The 21,314-nt window shown below is 42.1% G+C and overlaps 1 protein-coding gene across 2 annotated transcripts; it reads right to left on the reverse strand.

Moving 5' to 3' along the window:
• On the reverse strand, positions 1–17,403 carry itga4 (integrin alpha 4). Of its 2 annotated transcripts, none has more exons than XM_068572370.1 (29): positions 17,166–17,403; positions 15,724–15,924; positions 15,247–15,365; positions 14,731–14,831; positions 14,075–14,207; positions 13,725–13,792; positions 13,235–13,367; positions 11,065–11,150; positions 10,780–10,842; positions 10,557–10,697; positions 10,264–10,372; positions 9,117–9,211; positions 8,397–8,487; positions 8,270–8,315; positions 7,823–7,977; positions 7,442–7,596; positions 7,186–7,338; positions 6,200–6,276; positions 5,498–5,639; positions 4,962–5,060; positions 4,231–4,307; positions 3,993–4,082; positions 3,512–3,599; positions 3,183–3,290; positions 2,601–2,726; positions 2,328–2,453; positions 1,846–1,944; positions 1,571–1,690; positions 1–1,117 (listed from the first exon to the last, which is right to left on the reverse strand). In XM_068572370.1, the coding sequence occupies exons 2-29, from the start codon at positions 15,909–15,911 to the stop codon at positions 1,010–1,012; spliced, it is 3,096 nt and encodes a 1,031-aa protein (XP_068428471.1). In that variant the 5' UTR covers positions 15,912–15,924; positions 17,166–17,403; the 3' UTR covers positions 1–1,009. The 2 variants fall into 2 exon arrangements, with proteins under 2 accessions (XP_068428471.1, XP_068428470.1); XM_068572369.1 differs by having other exon boundaries at positions 4,962–5,063.
• Positions 17,404–21,314: the final 3,911 nt, after the last annotated feature.

Raw genomic sequence — 21,314 nt, forward strand, 5'->3', positions numbered from 1 at the left:
TTTTAAGACTCGTCCGCATCGGCTTCACTTGGCAGAACCGGAGGTTTGCCGTCTGATCTGGATTAACCTGAACAGGATTTCATTTGTCACGTAAAGCGTCTTTAAGTATCTAATAAATTAAAGGGAACAGCAGAAACAATTCAATCCTAACTTGATGTCACATGATATTTGTACTTTGGAGACAAAAGCTCAACATGATGTAAAAACCTGCTGAAGTGACAGTGATGACGTTCAGCGTCCATAAAACACACACATAAAAGTCCTGTACTAGCACATCCCAGCTGTCAGCACTTGACTTCTACTTCCGTCTGGACATTATGCAGTGTGTCTGCTCTGTGTGTGGTGTGTCTGTGTGTGTTACCAGTGCATGAAGTGTTGGTCGGCCGGTAAACAAATGTGCACCAGAGAGCTAAGAGCCAGTCAGAGGCCAGGCGCCCTGAGATGGAAGGTCATCTGAAAGTCACCTCCTTTGAATTGTTTCCTCTTCAAAAGAGTCAAAACGGCAGTCATCGATAACTGTCACAGGTGATGCCACTGGCTCTGATGCAGGAAGCTTCAGGGTCTTTTAATAGGTCGTTTCAAGGTCACTTCCCTTTTTTTTATGTAATCCTCCATCCACCAGCTGCAGTCTTTTTTCAAGTCTTTGAACTCATCAGTATTTGTGAAGGCACATCCGATGAAATAGTTTTGAAAGGTCACGGTCAGGTTCAGATGTGTTCAGGAGGCGTTCACTTGAGACATGTTGTCACTCATCACGCTGTGATGAAAGCAACAGACTTTCTTATGAGTCAGATCAGCTGACTCGCTCTGGACGGATTTCATTGGCCGACGACGCTCAACAGCAGTATTGTTCTACTGTTTTAGGCAAATTGGCAGCAGCACTCCATCCATTCGTCAGCACACATGTCTCATTGAAACTGTTGCACAGTCACAATGTAAACTCCTTTATCCTTTGGTTAGAGGTTAGAGGTTAGAGGTCAAAGGTCGTGGCCAGAGGAGACAGCCGGCGTTATGAAGTGCTTTCTCTTTTGTTGTTTTTAGGGACATAGTCCCAGCTGTCTCTCTTGAACTCCTCTTCCTCTTCTTTCTTCTGGAACTCCCTCTTAAAGAAACCAGCCTGAGGGACAAACAGGTAGTTAGACAGGCGGACAGACAGGTGGACAGACAGGCGGACAGACGGGCAGCAGATAGAGACATACAGGCGAAACATCATGCTGCTGTTCCTACTGCAACCGTTATAATTTGAAACATTGCTTTATCAGATTATGATGCGGTGTGCCGACCTTTGTTAGTGCCATTATATTATGATACACTGACTAATATTTTGTAATATGCTGCTAATGTTTATCAAAACATTATATGATGTTTTCATATTACAATAATCTGCCGTTTTAATCCTGTTGTATTGTAAGATACTGAACTTCATCAGTACTATTATAATACAATTTACTGCACTTTATCTATATATTGTATTGCAATATACTGCAGTTTTAGTACTATTATAATGTGAAATACTGTAGTTTACCATTACTTTATATTAGAATATAATATATTTATGTATATAATTTACCTTCCAAAGACACCAGATGAGAGAAGCCAAGATCATCAGACCCAAAACTAAACTGACAACGATGATGAAGACTTTGACTGTTGTTGAGGGTTTCTGGGAAAAAATAGCTTCCACCACCACCTGTAAATGTAGCGAATAGAGCATGTGATTACTGGGAACATTAAGAATACACAGTAGATGAATAGGAAACACATGTTCAGGTTGAAGATGAGCTCTTTTAGAGCGTGGTCTTGTTGGGCGGGTCTTGGTTGAGACTTGGTGTGGAGGTGTTGTACCTGTGCGGCAGATTGTTCGGTGATGAAGACGGTGTGCGGACCTTCTCTGGGATGTGACATCGTCGCTGTGCTCTCCAGCCTCATGACAGCGTGACGACCCTGAGACGGAGACAGATGTCAGGAGTTTCTATCCGTTTCTCGAAATGCATTTCAGATTGTTGGACATGATAAGTTACATCAACTTCTTTTCATGTGTGAATTAATTGTGTGGGGGTGTTTACTTATACATTAGGCTGTGAGGGACAGATACAGTATTGTTAGTTAAACTGAAATGCAACACTTCCTGTAACCTCCATTCATCAAAGTCTTCTAAATTGTAATCGTTTCAACTACTGCAAAAAGCACTAGATCAGCTGAGGTTACTTTTAAGTTTTACATCGTTTCTACACAGGCTACGTAGCACGTTAGCAGTGCAGCAGCTGTGTTATTGTGTATCCATATGTGTGTGTCTGTGTGTGTGTCTGTGTGTGTGTGTATTTTACCGGTGCTTGGAGTAGTACGGCAGGGTTCAGTCTGATCTCCAGTTGGATGAAGGCATCTCTCCCCGCCTCCAGGTTACCGAGACGACACACTAACTGCTCACACAGCTCATCACTACGGCCACAGAACTGCAAGCACGCACACACACACACACACACACACACACACACACACATAGAAAAAGGTTGAAGTTTATATACTATAGTTGGGTGGTGATCATTGACTCCAGCTCGCGCTGCTGCACAATGTATTGGCCCTGCTAGCGGCGTGTGTACCATTCTGCGGGTGGAGGTGGAGGAGAAGAAGAAGATGAGCTGTTTGATGAAGGACGCTTGAGGCACCTCACAGTCCTCCAAGACCGAAACAGTCGTGTCACTGATGGAACATGTGCCGTGAGATGACTGCAGAGAGAGAAAATGTATATATTAATGTTACTACACACACTTAATTTACCTCCTTACTACTACTGTACTTCTACGCAATCAACGACCACCGTGCCAGAGCGTTCTGAGCGTTGGCATTAAATGTCCAGACAGAGTCTTGTTGATTTACTATTTGATAAGATGTTTCCTCGTTTTAATATTTACTATTCCAGTTTTAAACTATTCTATTATGCCAAAGTTCTTATTCGGCTGCTTGCTCCTATTTGACTGTGTTTAACACGTTTCTGGACATAAACCTTTATAGAAACATCGGTGCGAGATTGTACAAGAAAACACATCCGAGAGAAAAGATAGAAAAATGGCCGTGTCTTCAGTAAACCTTGCGAGGGACCCCAAATATCCTACAAGTGTTCTTTACACTGACTGTGCTACTTCTACTTCTGACACTAATGCTGGTGCTTGCACTGGACGCACCTGCCAGTCCACCACCTGCAGCAGTCTGTGGCGGTTCGGTGTGAGGATCTTCGGGAGCCTGATGTCCACCACGGTGTCGACAGACCTGCTGGGACCAGAGTTTAACACCTGCAGGCAGACAAAACCACAGATATACCCGGAGAGATCAACAAAACCAAAAAAAAGGAACAATAATGAATGACAATAAGCAAAAACTAAGATGTATTAGAGTAGAAGTATAAAGAAGGATTAAATGGCGGCTAGTGAGCTTGGATAATAGTTTTACATTTAAAAGACGAGTTGGACCACCTCATTCATTTCCATTCTTCTTTTGGGTTCAGTAAATTTACCTTGTATGTGTAGTTGAATTTTTCAGAGTAGCAGTCGACCGGAGTCGTGTCTTCATCTCCAAACACAAATGAGGTGGGAGTCACAAAACTGCAAGACAGACAGACAGACAGACAGACAGACAGACAGACAGACAGACAGACAGACAGACAGACAGACAGACAGACAGACAGACAGGAAGGAAACATTACAGGTAAATAGTTGCGATCAAAATGAAGGTAGAGTATTGTCCCCCACAATTTAAGCCCCTTGACCAATTTTGGCTTTGTGGCTGGTGCGATCACAATCCCGGTCTGTTGTTTGTTTTTGTATCTTTTTTATTTATTTTTCATGATTTCTTTACCATAAAATCAAGTGATTCTATACTTTGCTAAATTAAACTCGCTGCCTTTACGTGAAAGACTTTTTGAAAAGCGCACTAAGCTATTTATTACTCCTGATATTAATCCTTAAAGAAATTATCAGTTATGAATGCAGACTCACCCGTGGATGTTAACGTTGACTCCGTACTTGAGAGGAAGGAGGAGGCTGACGGAGTTGTCATAGAGATACTCTTCCCTCTCATAGTTATCACTGAAGAGAAAACAGATTTAATACATTCAAACATTTTAATATATGTATTTTAATTTGGAGGCTTCCATACTTTTACTCCTGTTGCAACGTGTGTAAAGGGTTCGAGGACTTACTTCCCCTCTGGAGACGAGAGGAGAAGTGCCCTTACCTGCCAGTGTTGATGTGAACGGTGATGTCACCAGGTGTGCTGTTCTGGTTGACGTCCAATAGGAAGTTGATATTCAACTGCAGGAAACGGGAAATGTGTCAGCGGTTTTAAGTGGACAGCTGCAGGATGATCAAAACGCTTAACCTTGCTGTGCTGTGGACTCTAATCTGATAAATACATCTATTAAAATGTGTATTTATTCCTCTTCGTCTTGAGGTTTAAACATTTTAAACACTGAGGGAGAATTCACCTTAAAACTGCTGCTCTGTCTTTCTCTTGGGAGGGAACTCAGATATTTCAACAATGTCTTTCACAAGATTCAAGCTTAAAAATAACACAGTTATTTGTGTTGTGAGACAAAAGGAACTACAGCAAATATCTGCTGACGAGGAAAACACTGGGGAACAAAAAGTACAGACACGCAAGATCTGACTTTTGATCTACAGGCAGCCTGATTTTAATCACTGTGTCAGCTCTAGAGACGGCGATGCCCGTCTGTTCCAACCCTCACAAATGAATTTACAGATGTTCATGGTTCACAGGTCATGATTGTTCTTGATTCTGTTGAAGCCCCGACTTCCTCTTGCGCCACATGAGGTTCACATCTCACATCTGATATGTGATAGCTATCGAAAGGATTACCATGAGATTTGATTCAGACGTCCATTCATTTTGTGCTAACCTAAACTAAACACTTTTAATCCAAGTGTGTGTGATTGGCTGAGGTTTACCTGTGCGTTGGTTGAGAGCAGGAGGCTGGTGACGCTGCAGTCAACACCTGCCGTCGTGCTGTTAACTTCCTGTGTGACATCACAACTGACCACATTGTCCTGCTACACACACACAGACACACACAGACAACATTTGTTCAATTAGTTATTTGTGTTGTGAGCCAATTATAATTCTTTGGATTAGATTTAGTTTTTGATACTATTCATCGATGGATTTTCTTTCCAGCAATAGCCATTCATTGTGTTTACATTCTGTAATTACCTTTCTACATAGCCGGTTTTATTTTGACTTAAAATCAGATCAAGGTGTCTAATTGGATGATGGGAAAATGGCAATATATTGCCTTTTTATTAATGTGAGCTTGTTTGCCAACATATACGAGCTGCTCTTCTGTTGAGTGTTTGGGTATCAAACTACACCTGCTGTTACCAGCTGTAACCACAGGTGTCGCCAAATCTTCCGGAATTCGGATCCTATTTTGACTGCAAACTCCCGAAACGATCATTTCCTTAAGCTGCCCCAATGGCATACTCACGTTCTGCAGTACTTTAATGTAGTGGATGTTGTCGGGGAAGCGCAGCGTCAGTCGCGGCATGAAGGCGTTGTCCCCGGAGTTCAGCAGCGAGGTTTTCAACATGACCGTCTGTCCAGAGCCGAGGGCAAAGTACTGCTGCTGACTGATGACAAGCAACAACACGATAAGCAACAACATAATGTTCCAGTCAGACTAACATCAAAGAATAGCTGACTAATCACAACATCAAACACCAGGACTAGGACATAGAAATGATTGTAATATTTGCCCCAATAGAATCTTTCCCCGAAGGGAAAATGTTAAACTGCAGTCTGGAGCCAGTTAGCTTAGCTTAGTATGAACACTGAAAACTGGCCTGTCACTTAAAAATAGGCCTCCCAGAATCTTTACAGCTCACTAATTAACAAGCCATATCACACATGGACAGAATAACATGACAATTTACTGTTTTGGAAGGTAGATTTATACAGATGTATATTTATAATCTTAAAATAAAACCAGGTCGGTTTTTATAGCTAAGCTATGCTAGCCACGTGCAGACACCGAGAGGAAAAGACAAAGAAATGCCACAGTAACCTGACTGTGTTTATGTGTTCTAAGTCGTTTCCTGCTGTGTGTGTGTGTGTGTGTGTGTGTGTGTGCGTGTGTGTGTGTGTGTGTGTGTGTGTGTGCGTGTGCGTGTGTGTGAGACTCTGTTCTTACTGTGGCAGCACTAGTTGAGCAGACAGCTGCATGTTGGTGGAACAGTTCACCAGCGAACAGGAGCGAGCAAACCAAGTCTGACAGAGAAAAAGAAGCTGATGTTGAATGTCATAATTCTTCACGGATGATGAATAATCTGCTGGTGAATAACTCAAGCTGCAAATTCCTACATGCTAACCCATCCTGCTCTGTTTTCATGAGTCAGTGGGACGCGGTGCAGACTCAGGATGAGCTGACTGATGTTGGTTAATGAGCTGCAGCTGTAAACACATCTGGAAGTGTGTATGTGGTGGCGTCAACATCAGATTGGCTGTTTCCTGCCCTTTAACACAGATCAGTTTGGTGATGGACATAACAATCTGACACGGGAGTTGTTCCAACACAAAACTGATGGGTTAGTTATTGTTATTTTTTGTCCATATTATTCTTAATTTAGCAACAGCACCATGCAAACAGTAGTAGTAGAGGCAATAGTATATATGAGTAAATAAAAGTCAATGTAAAAGCAAACCTGAGGCTGATATTCATTTCTAGTAAATACTTGGTAAACAAATGAGTGAGTTAATACTCTGAGAAATTATGACAAAGAGTTGGGAGTTAAGAAATGCTTATTTGTCTAACTTTGACAATATGAGGGACAAATTAAGAATGAGTGTTTCTTGAATCTGTATCTACAAATAACAAATCATGATCACATTGAGACCAAACTCAGAGGCATTGACAAAAAAACATATTATCAATGAGATGTAGCTTCCAGAAAAAAAAGTCCTTTAAGAAAGTCATTTTGACTTAACTGGAAAACTTTAAACTGGGAAATGGCTCGAAATTAATGCCAAGTATTTGCAAATTACTCTTTAGCAATAATGAATTACACCTAGACACTCCTTTTGATAACCACTAGTGGCTACTAGCTGATGATAGCATTGGCCTGCACATGGTTGGTGTTAGCATAGCTGCAGCTAGCTAGTATTAGCACTGGTCGGTACCTGGTTGCTGATAGTGTTCTGGTGTCCTGCGCTCTGCTGCAGAATCGGTTTTAATGGAGGGAAGGTTTTGGAAGAGGCTTTGTGGCTGTTTGTTTCTTTGTGAGCGTAAGAAACCTCAAACTTGACCGAAGTAAAAATGTCCTTCACGTCTTTCTGTTGGAGGAGCAAACCGGAACAACATTGGCATCATGTGTGTCATTGAGGCCAAATGAAAAGTAGTCGCTGTACATTTGTGTATGTGTGTGTGTGTTTTTACCCTTTGGTAAGCCACGTGGGTCGTACAAGTGAGCTGGCCATGTCGGGCTCTCACACGCCCCCTTGTGCTATTGGATGACCCATTGCCATGGAAATAGAAGCGATGAGGGAAGGATGGTTTATGGAGGAGGTCAGAGGTCAAATTATATTGAAGATCTGAAGAGAGAGGGAACATCTTCAACTTTAGTAGGTAAGTCATACGCACTTATGTCCAAGATACTTGAGCATTTCCTGAACCCCTCCGCCGATCAGCAGCTGGCTAATTAAAGCTTAGCAGACGTAACTAGGAACAGCCGGCCTTTCTCTTCATGATGTTACTGTCGTAAGAGAGATACTCTCTGCCTTTAAATATCATGGAGGGTTGCCTCTGTGGGTACATTACCTATAGCTCCTCTGAATTGCCTGGACTTGACACTGAAGCAGACGGTAACATTGAAGCAGACAGTTGGAGTCTTGTGTTCAAGGCACAGCGCCACCTCCTGGTCAATCTGCTCGGGCAGAATCAGCGACGCCTTCACCTGAATCACTGGACGGGTCCTACGGGACACATTCAGAGAAATGATTACACCATCGGAACAGAAATGCAGTCGTTTGATTTATGATTAGGAATCTGATTCTACAAAATTGTATTATTCAAAGTAAAGCTTTCTTCCGCATTATGTTGGAAAGCTTTGGTTATACAGGATGTCCTGCTTCCCCTGCAGTGCAATTTCCTTTCAAATCTGCTAAAATAAGGAAGCTTTCTTTCTGCCCTACGTGAAAGGAGGCAGAACTAAAATGGGAGCATTTATGGGTCATGCTTGAACAGAAAGCTTCAGTGTGGTTTTACCTGAGAACCACTGCAGAGTCTGAGAGGAAAGCACCGACCGCCACATCTGCAGAGACAGAGAGTTGAATCTGGTTTAAATGTACAACATGACAGCTGTTGTGACAGAGGAAATGGTTATTTAGGTTACCGTGGTAGCCGTTATTGTCGATATCAATGCCAGAGCTCAGCGATTGACCGAACATCCTGAGGTTACGACCCAGAGTGGATCCAGTGATCCTCTGAAAACACACACATGCACGCACACACACACACACACACACACACACACACACGCACACACACACACACACACACACACACACACACACACACAGACACAAGCCATGTTGGTTATCATCGAACAGAAAGTTCAGTCAAATTTCATCTTTGTGCTGGAAGTCAATCTTGGAAAAATTAAATGTTCCACATAATTACAATCAAGTGAGAGCCTAATCTTACTGTCTGCTCTTCATCCTCTTTAATGACATCATACTTGTCACTTAGTTTGGTGGAAACAGAAAGGGAATGTGTCCTGAATGTTTATGATTAATCCTTTTGCGCGACTTTTTGCTCGACTACATTTCATACACATCTATTTATTCAATCGAATTTTACTATTTATTTACTTTCTCCCTTCTTTTGACTTATCTAAAAGTATTGTAATTCACAAAAAATAATTCTGAGCTAAGTCTGCCCCCATACAACTGATAGGAATGAAACTATGAGCCAAGTTGTAATAAACTGCAATAGCCTTTTAAGTGCAATAAAGTATCTTGGAAAGTGATAATACAATTAATTAAAATGTTACGTATTCAATAATGAATTGATTTTGTATTAGAATTGGTATTATTAGCATCATTATTTGTACCTGAGATGGAGTTGGTGAGATGCCCTCCTCCCTGCCATTGTAAATGTAGACGGCTCCTTTTAGGTCGTCTTCCTGAGGGGCACCAACCGCCACATCTACACACACACACACACACACACACAAGTTGATATTACTGCATTTGTGAAGACCATCGCTGTCTTCATTAGCTAACATATCAGCCTAACATCAATCTAGGACTGGGCAATATATTGATAATATATAAATATGTGGTATGAGATACAAGGCAACAGGTTCAATTTTGGATATGCAAAAAAGTGTGGTCTCTTAAGGTCAGGTCCAAATGGTCTGAGAGTCGTGAAGGCCCTGTTGTAAAATGCTCAGCGGGATAAAAGTATCCAGGATTAGTACAGAAACGTGAGAAAAAAACAGTCTGCTTCTTTAATATTTAACTTGAGTCCTTTGAAGATGTGAGGGTCTGAAAGTCAAACACTTTCTGTTTTTTTTTTGTCCGAAGATATGCACACACACACACACACACACACACACGTACACGCACACGCACACACACACACACACATCTTGCTGTGGCAGATTAGAAGGTTGAGCTACAGAGCGGCAACAGTTTGTCATTACAGGTTTAATGAACGTAATAACACACTCCACCCGTCACGCTCACAGACACACAGCTGGTGGGGGGTCTATGTGTATGTGTGTGTATGTGTGAGGGCGTTGTGTTAAAGTCAGTGATGACAGCTATCAGGAAGTGGCACTTACTGTTGGCAGTGTACTCTCGGTAAGAATTGCACAATGTTCAATGGTACGTGTTTTGGGGTGTTCAGTGCAGTATCGGTCATCAAAGTATTGTAGTAGTATTAGTAGTATTGTGGGATCATTTGAGATCTGGGCAGAAAACTACACAACCAGCCAGTTTTGGAGTACTATTTGCAATATTTATGTTTGCAGTGGAATTAGCAGGAGAAGCCTAGTATTAATAGGAACAACAGTAGTGGTATGTAGTAGTAACAACAGAAAGAAGTATTTTTCGTGGTATTTAGCAGTATCAAAGGAAGTAAAGTATTTGTAGTACGAGCAGTTATTTACAGTATCTGAAATGTGTATTCAAGTATTACTCATTTGTAGAATCGTAGTGGTGGTCCACCAAAAAAAAAGCAGACAGGCTCATTACCGGGGTAGCCGTCGTCGTCTAAGTCTCCCAGGTCGGCGATGGTCTCTCCAAACCGGGCGGCGTAGGCATCGCTGCCACTCAGCTGAAACTCCAGCTCCAACAGCTTCGCCTGGGACAGAGTCAGTTTGTGAGGAAGCAGGCGACACGGACCGCGTCTCAAACGAGTATGAAAATGTAGAATGGAACACAGAACGCAATGTCGATGTCCGCCATGTTGGCTCCAAGGTCAACGGGTCAAATAAACAGTCTCTGTTCAATGCTAAAGTAGCTTTTGTGTTGAAGCGTGTGCTCACCTTCCCCTGGTTGATGTACACATGGACCCTTCCCTCCTCCCTTGTGACGCCTGTTGCCATGGGAGCGCCGACCAACAGATCTGACAACCCATCAGCGTTCAGATCCACTGCGCACACGCTGGAGCCGAAGTAAGATCCCAGCTGCACAACAAAGACGCACGAGGCAAGCGCTAAGTACGCCATTGGTTTGAATTTGGGACACTAACGCTTCGTGGCTTCTCACCTGTTCTCCGGACACCTCAGAGATGACTCGCAGCATGTTGTTGTCAACAGTGAAGATGAAGACCTGCACAGCACAAAGACACACGTTAACTTCAACCATCACAAGTAGCCAACACTACACAACATCAACCAAAACGCAATAACACCTCCGGCTTCGCAAACACCATCAAGAAGAAGAGGAAACAAGACCGGCTGTCTTGACGTTGCTCTCACAAACAGCATTTTGTGTTTCAGTGCAGTAGACAGGTAGACAGGTGGATGGCTGCACAGGTACAGAAGGTCTCACCTTTCCCTTCTGGTTGTATTGGGGAGCTCCGCCCACCACCTCCACAGTACCGGGATTCAAAAAGTTGCCGGCTCCAACAGCATAACCTGAACAACAGCAGGACACAGTGTCACACGTTCAGACCTCTGCAGGTGTGGAAAGCAACCTTTAAAGATTATACCTCACCTTTGTTTTGTTACTTAAATAGTCATTCATTAAAACATATTAACATCATACATAGATACAACAATTTGGAAAAAAAGAACAAAACTAATTATATAAATACCAATATATATATATGTATATATATATATATATATTGGTATTTATTTATTTATTTATTTAAAAAACTGGCAATTTATATACAACTGTAAACAAAGAGTACAAAAACCAATCACCCATAAATATATATATTTATATATATAGTTATAGTTATATATATATATTTATATACATATATAAATATATATATATATATATATTTATATATATATATATAAATATAAATATATATAAATATATATATAGTTATAGTTATATATATAGTTATATTCACATACATGACACCGTTGGTTGAAAGCTGGCTTTTGGTTTAGGGTTAGAGTTTGACGTTCAGTGGTTGTGGTTGAGAAAGATGTATTGCATATGCGGCTGAAGCCACACTTACTAATAAGCCCGCAGGAGAACATGAAGTTGGCTTGCAGCATGGGGTCTATAACCCCATGCTGCAGCATGGGGTCTATAACCCCATGCTGCTGAGGCCACCCTTAATGAACTTCCGTTTTTGGTATAAACCGCTACTTCCTGTTTTTTTGTGCTGAACAGCGAGACACACACATGCACACGTGTACAACTCCAAACTGGAGACAACACACACTCATCTTTTCTGACAAGACGAGAACAGTGAAGATGTTTAGGGAGAAAAGAAACACTTTTATCTGAACATCACACCTCTCTGTTCAGCTTCCTGTTGAGTGAACATCATATGGTTTGTGCAGTTAACTCATTTATTATCGTATCATGTCATCCTGAAACGAGATTAAAAGAAACTTGTCTCTCGGTCATGGATACACTTTGGACTTTTTACATGCAGGGTTTTGCAGGGTTCTCCAAGGGACCTAGCAATATGGCACCAATTATTTATCAACATAACCTATTTTTTTCAGTCCTTTCCAGTGGTATATAACAATAATTTATGACTTATAATTGATAAAATTAGCGTGATCTGTACCCGGATTAGCAGCGGAAAAAAGGATAAATGGATTAACGAGTTAAAATGATGTTGTTTTGACATTATTTTTACAAAAATGTACATTTCACACTTGAACTTCCTAGCGACTGTAGCGACCAAAGGACAGAGCGGCAGGGTGAAAGCCGTTTACCTCGATGATATCTTCATTTAGGCAGCCCACTGTGGCTGCTTCTTCTTGTATTATTCTTCCCTGCAATATATTAAACTGTTCTGCCAACCCAATGTGGAAGAGCACATGCATATCTTCTGTAGCAGACCACTTTTTACCAAACAACAGCACCGCTAACAAAGACTCGCTGACACCCAGATGACAAATACCTGCTTTTCTTATAGTGAATCAGAAATACAAATGTGGTCTGTAATAAGCAGTAACTTAAAGTCATTTTCAGGCCAACATCAGTGCTGCATGATAAAGTCTCCGTTCCCCATTCAACTATTAAAGGATTTATCAGCAGCTATGTGGGAGGACAGAAAACATTCTTCCTTCTGTCTTATCTTTAAACCGTTCCAGGAGTGACGTCACCTCCTTTCATTCACCAGGTGCCTAATAGGAAGAAGCAAAATCTGAATACTCTACTGCAACTAGGTGTTATTATCTAACACTAACAGTCAACACAGTGAAGGAAGCTCATCGTCCTCTGTCAGTCCTCTGTCAGTCGGCACACAGGAAGCATTCAGCGACAGTAGAATACAGACTGCTGTGTGATTAGTGCCGTTTTGGCAGCGCTCAGAGCCCAGCTCCCAATCACTGGAGTGATGTGTCGAGAAAATAGACGTAGGCACTATAGGCAAGACGAAGAAAGCCTGTGTGGACAGCCTATGAGATGGACTTTTAAAAAAAATGTAAAAACTCATCCCGTTTCGACTGAGTCAGCTGATCTGTTTGTCAGCTGCAATGCACTAAAAGGTTTACAGTACAGCAGCAGGTGTATCTGTTACCTAGGTAGCTTCCAAAGCTGACGGCTCCAGTTTCGTCGTCCAGGTACACCGACATCCCCCTGCTGGACGTGTTGTAGACCAGAACTGAACCCGTCCAATAAGACGTGCCCGGGGCCCCCATGATGATCAGATCCTGAGAAGGACAGGGCCATGATCTAATGTGACATGCATTTCTTTTTCTTTCTTTTTTTTAAAAACCCGTATTGTACCAATAGAAATACATGCAACATTTCTCTACATATCACAACATTATATTTCTGTAACATCCGTTTCATCTTCGACCCAGTAAACAGAGAGTCTTTGTTCTCTTTTTAGAAAAGAATTAGTGCTACATTTCAAGATTGAGGAAGAGAAATTACAAAGCAGATATAAAAAAACAAAAAAACACCATGTCCGCCAGAAGATTTACACAAAACAGCAGACATGAATCACATTCAGTCTGGCGGTGGAAACTGAGAAAACAAACGGGATTTAAATGGAGCTTACTGACCTCTGTCAGGAAGTTGGAAATGCCGGCCTGACACGACCCATAATCCTCACCGAACTTCCTCTGGTGGTCTGGAAGAGACAAACAGACATGTCGAGGGGTGAAGGTGAACAAATAAATAAGGAGATAAAACCCAAACGTTTTCCCTCTGCTGCTGAACAGCTGCTGCGTTCACACACACACACACACACACACACATAAACACACATAACACACACACAAAAGAAGTGAGATCCAGACATGTCTATAAGAACAAGTCTCCATCAAACTGCACAGGAGTCTCTGTGTCACAATGCATGTGGAAAGATCCTAATTTTTGTATAATACCAAATGACTGGTGAGTGCTTGTGTACCTCTGTAGCAGGGAATGATGGGTTGGGCGTGTCTCAGGTCGTTTCCGTAGCGATAACAGACACCATTAGGCAGCTTGTGGTTCTGACTATCTTTCCTTGAGTAGAAGACGTTCTTCCAGCGATGAGCACATGCCTGCGCACGCACACGCACACACACACACACACACACACACACAGAGCATGCAAAAGCCATGTGACACAAACTCATTACTGGCAATAACACAATCACAAGTTAGCTGTAGAATGTCGTTATTCTCATGACCCGTGTCATTGTGACAGAGGCTCTGTTTGTGTGTGTGTCTGTGTGTGTGTGTGTGTGTGTGTGTGTGTGTGTGTGTGTGAGTGTCAACCATTATCATCCTTTAATTTTTCACTAAGTGTGGACATTCAAAGCGTCTTTCAGGAATGGCCTGTAATGAGTTTCTCAAACGCAGCTTTGTGTTCTGTAAATGTTCCATGATGGCTTTATTCACACACACACACAACAGGCTGGGTGTCGAGCTACTGACTTGCTGTGTCACTGCTGGAGAACAGCGATGAATGTGCTAACATCATTTAGCACTCAGTCACAATGACAAGCCACGCTGATAAATTTATGTATCTCTGGTTTTAAACTTTGGTGCCTGTGTGAGTGAGTGAGAGAAAGAAAGTGTTACCAGGATGTGTCCTCCGTCGACTCCAGTTTGTCTGGACAGACTGACTCCCAGCCACTGGTGATCACTCTCTGCATCACACGTCTTCCCACACTGCGGAAGGTCTGCGCGCACACGCACACAGATCCACACACATACAAACACACATATATTCGTTTCACAGTTTGACACATGCAGCCTTCATGTGTGATTCATTGGTGTGTCACAGTTAAAGGTCCCAACTGACCAGCTGATAGTGTTTACATAGTAGACATCTGAGTCCAATACTGTGTTTAGTCATGTTCAGACCGGATCTTAGTGTGTCTGTGTGTGTGTGTATGTGTGTATGTGTGTGTTGCTTTGTACTAATGTAAGATCTCTGAATTATTTACCTTATTCTATACCTTATTATACTGTACAATATAGACCTTATTTGGCGTTGTTAGAAAATGTTTGAGATAATGCTTTCAAGAGTTTCACATGCAGGAGAAAAGACCTGACAGCACACACACACACACACACACAAACACAGAAACACACCAGCGTGCATGGGGTGACAGTGGCGGGACTCTGCAGTGATGTTGCAGCGGTACACGGCTCCTGGAGATCGAACTGACGGGTTGGAGGATGAGTTTGCCACCGGGGCTCCAACCACCAACCTGAGAGAGAGAGACACGGAGACAGTGAGACAGGATCTGTCTTTGTGTCTGCTCAGTGTCTGAATGGCATCTGTGTGTGAAGCATCAAAGAGCGTCTCTCATTGACAAGGACGGGCTAATTAGCATGCGCACACGAACACACGCAGACACAGCCCTCCTGTGAGCGTGGCAGCTAATAGAGCATCATTAACATAATCAAATGGATCTAAATGAACTGATCTCTTTTAGATCAACAAAGGGTGAATGGCAGGTCAAACAAGGATCAACAAGCAGATCAATAGAGGATTAACTAAATATTAAAAGACGATGAACAAAGGATCAATAGTAGTTTAAAATAAGTTCAAGGGTAGGTCAATACCAGCTATGGGCTCCATGGCGATACAGCAGGACCGAGTATCCAAACATGGACGAGGAGGGGCCGCTGAACTCCAGACTGTGGTCCTGATCCAGACTGTATCCGGCTGCGGGATGGACATGGACCAGGACCAGGACCTGAACCAGGAGCAGGCTGCAGCGCGCACACATGCTGCCCGCTGAGGGACGCATGATGGAGGACAGACTGCAGGGAGAGCACGAGAGACACAAATCAGAAATCAATACGCATGAGATCAGAACAAACTTTCAATCTTACCGTCTCCATCTCCATCTTTAGGAGATTCTCATGTCTTCTGACTCAGTTCAGTCTAAACTCACACAACTTTATTTTAATTTTAGTGACAATCTTGAAGTTCCTAAAGGAACCAAATATGTCAGACTGAATGTGCTTGTGAATATCTATTTGATGGAGAGGCGGGGGGCGGGCAACTTTAATATTTTTCAACCTGGACCCTATTTCCACATGTTTTGTGTCAATTTCTGTCACTGGACCAATATGGAGGCGTAACGCATGGTCACTTAGCGGGCTGCGATGTTGCCACTCGGGGCAACCTTCAACGCACGGCTGTTTGTTGTTGTGTCATGTGACTTGTAGCCGGAAGACAAAGGTGGAAACATGAGTGAGAGTTGTCATGTTGTCTTCAATGACATGGCTGAATGTGTGTTTGATTTCAACTGGGCTCTGGAATTATCAAGCGAAAAGGAGAAGATCTTTTTCTTTAGATTTGGATCCTTTAATGTTGTCAGACTTTGAAAATAACGATAATGTTTAGAGGAAGCATGTTATGGTTGGGGAGTTGCTCCTGAGGGATTACGTTGCAGCTTATCTAGCGGCGGCCGACTGTGGCTTCACCCCTGAAAGTTGGACTCATTTCAAAAACGTTTGTCCCCGTTAGTCACGTGGACAGGCAACATGGGGAAAGAGGGTCTTCAACACGTTTGTTTGAATCTATACAAAAGCCAGAGTAAAATAAATGAATAAAACAATCAGACAAAATCGGGTGGAGAAACAAATTATGGCAGAGGTTACCCAAACGTTTTGGTCCGGCCCTGTCAAGAGAACTCTTCTCAATTGTATTTCATAAAAGTTTGATATCAGAACTTTGAAATTGAGCATGTTTCCATTGTGGTTCTCTTACCGGACCAAAATATTCTTCCTTGGTCTTATTATTAGGCTATATTAAGTATATTTACAGAATAATATGGATTAATCAATGACAATTCTGTATTCAAATGTCCAAAAACACAGTTTGGATGTATTTGAAACTATCTGAGCAACATTAGAACATTTAGATTAAATGGGTTGATGTTTGTTTTCATGACTGAAAACTTTTCTGCATCAACTCTGTCACTCACAATATACTTTTCCCGCACACAATAATTCAGTTACCAACTAACCGCCCTCGTTTCATGTCTTTACCGTACCGCTATCCCGAGTCAGACAGCAGATATCCCGGGTCAGCCTGTGGGTCCGGTGGGCTACCGGGCAGATGTGGAATCCGTGGGCTTCCTCCGGGAGCCAGATGTTGACCCAGAAGCCAGAAGAAGTCACCAAGTCTCCGCTAAATCCTTCTGGTTCCCGGCGTGACGCGCGCGTGGAAACCTCCTGTTGCTCCCCGGTCCGTTAACCGTCTCGTGCGTGAAACCGGGCAGGAGGAGAGCACGAGGCTCTGGGTCTGTGACGGAGTGACAAAGTGAAGCCCGGCGGAAGAAAAGAGGAATAGAAAAAAATAAACCAAACTAAAGTTCATATGAGTTTCAGATGAAGTCAATGAAACTGAGAAGTGAGCGCGCGGAGACCCTCCTCCCTCCCTGCCTCAGCGAGCGCGTGAGTGGAGCGCGTGCGCTTGCGTGCGTGTACTTAACGGCGTTTCCTCTCCACCCCCGCAATGTCCGCTTAAGCGCGCGAGGGCGTGCACGCGGTTCCGTGTGTGTGTGTGTGTGTGTGTGTGTGTGTGTGTGTGTGTGTGTGTGTGTGTGTGTGTGTGTGTGTGTGTTCCGGGTGTTTCCTCTTCAGTTATCACTCCAGTGTGAATGGACTCAGCGTGGCTCTAATCTGATTTCTACTGTCTGAACGCTGGGACATAAACACCCGACTCTAATGTACAACTTTAAGATCAACACACAAACAGACAAATGTCATAAATATCTTCAATCAGACTACGATTCAAAGCTGCTACTGATGTCACATTATGTGACAATGGAGCACATGTTGGGATGCCTATTGTACTTATTGCCATGTTTTGCCAAACGTAATCTACATTTCGGAGGGACACATTTACAGCCAGCATATATATATATATATATATATATATATATATATATATATATATATATATATATATATATATATATATATAGTCATTAAAATCAGCCCCAAGTGCTGCAGTCTGTGTGTGTGTGTGTGTGTGTGTGTGTGTGTGTGTGTGTGTGTGTGTGTGTGTGTGTGTGTGTTTTGCTGTGTATTTGTGACCTTTTTGTTTTTATTGAACACTAATGTTTATTGTTTTATCGTGATTTCACTTATTTTCCCATCCTTACATTTGGCTCAATATTGTATGAGTATAAGTATGTTTTTTATTCAGTCAATCATTACATTAAGTAAAGCCACAATCTAAAATACCAACTTGATTACAGTGTATTTGAACGCATGACTTTATCTAACAAGGTTTGTCCCAATGTGCAAAATTGCTGATTTTACCAAAAAGTTTCTAGCAAAAGATGTGAGGATGTAACCTTTTTTAAAAGTGTACATTAAGTGCACTTAAAGTTGATTTACATTCAGTGTGATGTCACGACTGTCATGTGGTCTGTAATCCTGCTCGGCTGAAGTGACACCCTTTGTAGTACAACATATAATTATTGCAGCGTTCAGTGCAACATTAGCGTTGTGTGAAACAGCGGGGGTCCTGATGCAGAGGGTTGTGGGTAAAAAAAAAGAGAAAAACTCACGTCACTCAACTACTGTTTAACTAGGTATATACGCTTATACCCTCATTTAGCACTGCTTGGTTATTACACACATAATTCACAAAATCAAACAAAATACATAGTGTACATAAATAGTAAATAGAAAGTGATTATAATCCTCTAGCAGCTCTGTGAGGCTTTAGGGCTTACTTAGACAAGCTAGGCTTATGGGCAATGCTAACGTCAGCATGCTAACGTGCACACAGTATTTCCCATGCTAACCATTTTAATTGTTTTACTTTTTAAACATCAATATAATAGCTTTGTTATTATGCTAGTATTAGCATTTAGCTCAAAGTACCAAGATTCCTAAAGGAAGCCTCACAGACTGTGTATGGTCCAGTCTCATAGAGTTTATAGCATGACTGTAGGTTATTTTGTATATTTTGTCAATTACCCAGTCAAAAAGCTCAGCAGTACAAGTAGAAGTGGACATGCTTATAGAATAAAAGTAGAAAAAGCAGTCCAGTTGGGAAATGCAATCCATCCTCCATCTATCGTATCAGTCCTTCTGTGTTGGCCGTTAGTGAGTCAGTCAACTGAACCAGCGGTTCTTCTTTAGGATTTATTCTGAGGGAATATTTACACAGAACTACTTTGTGTGATCCAAACAGTCTTAATTCAGTGTTACTGGACTCAGTAAACAATGACTTTAAAGGTAGTTTGACACAGTGAACAGCAAATGAAGTTCAAGGGGAAGAATATTTGTCCTGTAACAGTCACTAATGAACTGAAGCAGCACTCTGATTCATTCCAGGCCTCAAACCGGCCCTGAGTAAATAAACCAGAGGGTCACGGAAAAAATAAAAGGAGAGGGTTTTTTTAAAATGTTTATTTGGAATATCTCTACGACGTTTTTACGGAAAGTCATCGGTGCAAAGAAAAGCATATAAATAGCCCCAGACAGAAAGACAGTTGAGGAGCAGACAGTTTGCGTGAATGGCGGACAGGAACTCTGTGCTACATTCAAACAAACACACACATATACACGTCCACTCACTGTGTTTGTTGGTATTTCCTGTTAATGACCGTGCAGTTATTATGCTGGAATCTGACCAGCTACTGTTCCCACCCTCCCACACACTCTGAGGCCCCTTATGTTTAAAAAAAAAAACAACGTTTCCTCCATTTTTTGAATGGTGTTTGTTGCCACTATGCGGTACCCGCTCTGCGATCGCTGGGTGTTTCTGCTTGCAGCTTTCTCGAAGAACCGCTTCTTCAAGTAACTTCACACTCATGCACTCCCTTGTGTCCTCAGCTTGCTGAGTGTGAAGCCGTTAGATATAGTTACAGACTCAGTGACTGTCTGACGCACTAACCTGAACTGACAAGATTGATTTTAACAGACCTCTGCGAGCCAATCAAAGAGCAGGGTTTTCCTTCGTTGTGGTGTTTGAATTCCTAATTAGATCAGTATATGTTCGCAAGTAATTAGATGGAGGACTTGTCATCAAAACAGGACAATTTGGTGGCGATGGCTCATTTGAACTCCGATCAAACATGGCAGCTCTGGCTCTAAAAAAATTGTCTGTTTTAGTTTATGCTCGTATTGTTTTTGGGTATGTATAAAACTACTTAAATTAAAACAATAATAATCTTTTTTTTAAGTTTCTAGGAGACACTAATTCTTAAAACTGTAAATAAGAGGTTTTTGGGTGAGATGAGAACTGTTGTTAGCACACTTTATCAGCTGGAGCTGTGCTATGCTGCACACACACACACACACACACACACACACACACACACACACACGCACACACACACACACACACACACACACACACACACACACGGCTGTGTGAAGTGTTCCTAGCATCCCTTTAGCCGTGAGCAAGTTCCACTGAGGTCACTGTGAACCTCTGCTCAGCCAGCAGTCTGGGGGGTCAGAGGTCACGTCATTGGAAGGGAGGACAGAAGATGGGAAGCAGATAAAAACATGTCCACTACTATTTCCATTTCTCTGCCTTTTCACTCTGAAAGGATTGAAAGTTAGACGCAGAAAAAGCAGTTGTCAGTTATCCAGTCAACCTGTGAAATATAAGTGGCTGTTTGTTTTAGATCGAGCGAGCAGCTTCGACACTTCCTCCGTTCTCTTTCGTTTCCTTTTCTCTTTTTTCTCACACAGTCCTATAGTTGAAGTTTCTGAGCTATTTTCAGAAGAGATCTTAGACCTCTGGCTTGGCGTTTTGAGGGTGTTCGGGGTAAAAACCGGGCTTCTCCAAAACAAAGATGGAAGTTGTGCAATGAGGGTTTAAATTGAAATTCCCGTCAGCAGCAGTAACACAATTCGATGCTGCACGCTCCAAAATGACACAGTTTAAAAAACACTGAACATTATAACCTTAAATAAAGGAAGGACTGTTGTACTATTACTAAAAACGCCTTGAGACACATTTGTGACCTCATACACATATAGACTTGACTATTAGGCTGCATCAGTTTTATAATGGTGTACCTAATAAACTGGCATCTATGTAAGCGCATCCTGTGAGATGGTCTTTGACTTGAGGCGAGACATTTGATGGGCCAGTCTTTGTTCAGACCAGAGGGAATAAAACTAAAAACTATTGTTCCTAAGGTTTGTCTTCAGAATAAGTCAGCATC

Source organism: Clinocottus analis, unplaced genomic scaffold (assembly GCF_023055335.1).
Source record: "Clinocottus analis isolate CAN_PGR_092001 unplaced genomic scaffold, fCliAna1.0.p SCAF_12, whole genome shotgun sequence".
NCBI classification, from domain to species: domain Eukaryota; kingdom Metazoa; phylum Chordata; class Actinopteri; order Perciformes; family Cottidae; genus Clinocottus; species Clinocottus analis.

Excerpts from the sequence above, each read along its gene's own strand:
- itga4 (XM_068572369.1), bottom strand. The coding sequence starts at position 15,911 with ATGCGTCCCTCAGCGGGCAGCATGTGTGCGCGCTGCAGCCTGCTCCTG. Across the intron at positions 4,083-4,230 it reads GTTCACATCAACACTGGCAG|TGATAACTATGAGAGGGAAG; the intron begins GTAAGGGCACTT and ends TTTTCTCTTCAG. Across the intron at positions 2,727-3,182 it reads TGCAGGTGGTGGACTGGCAG|TCATCTCACGGCACATGTTC; the intron begins GTGCGTCCAGTG and ends CTCTCTCTGCAG.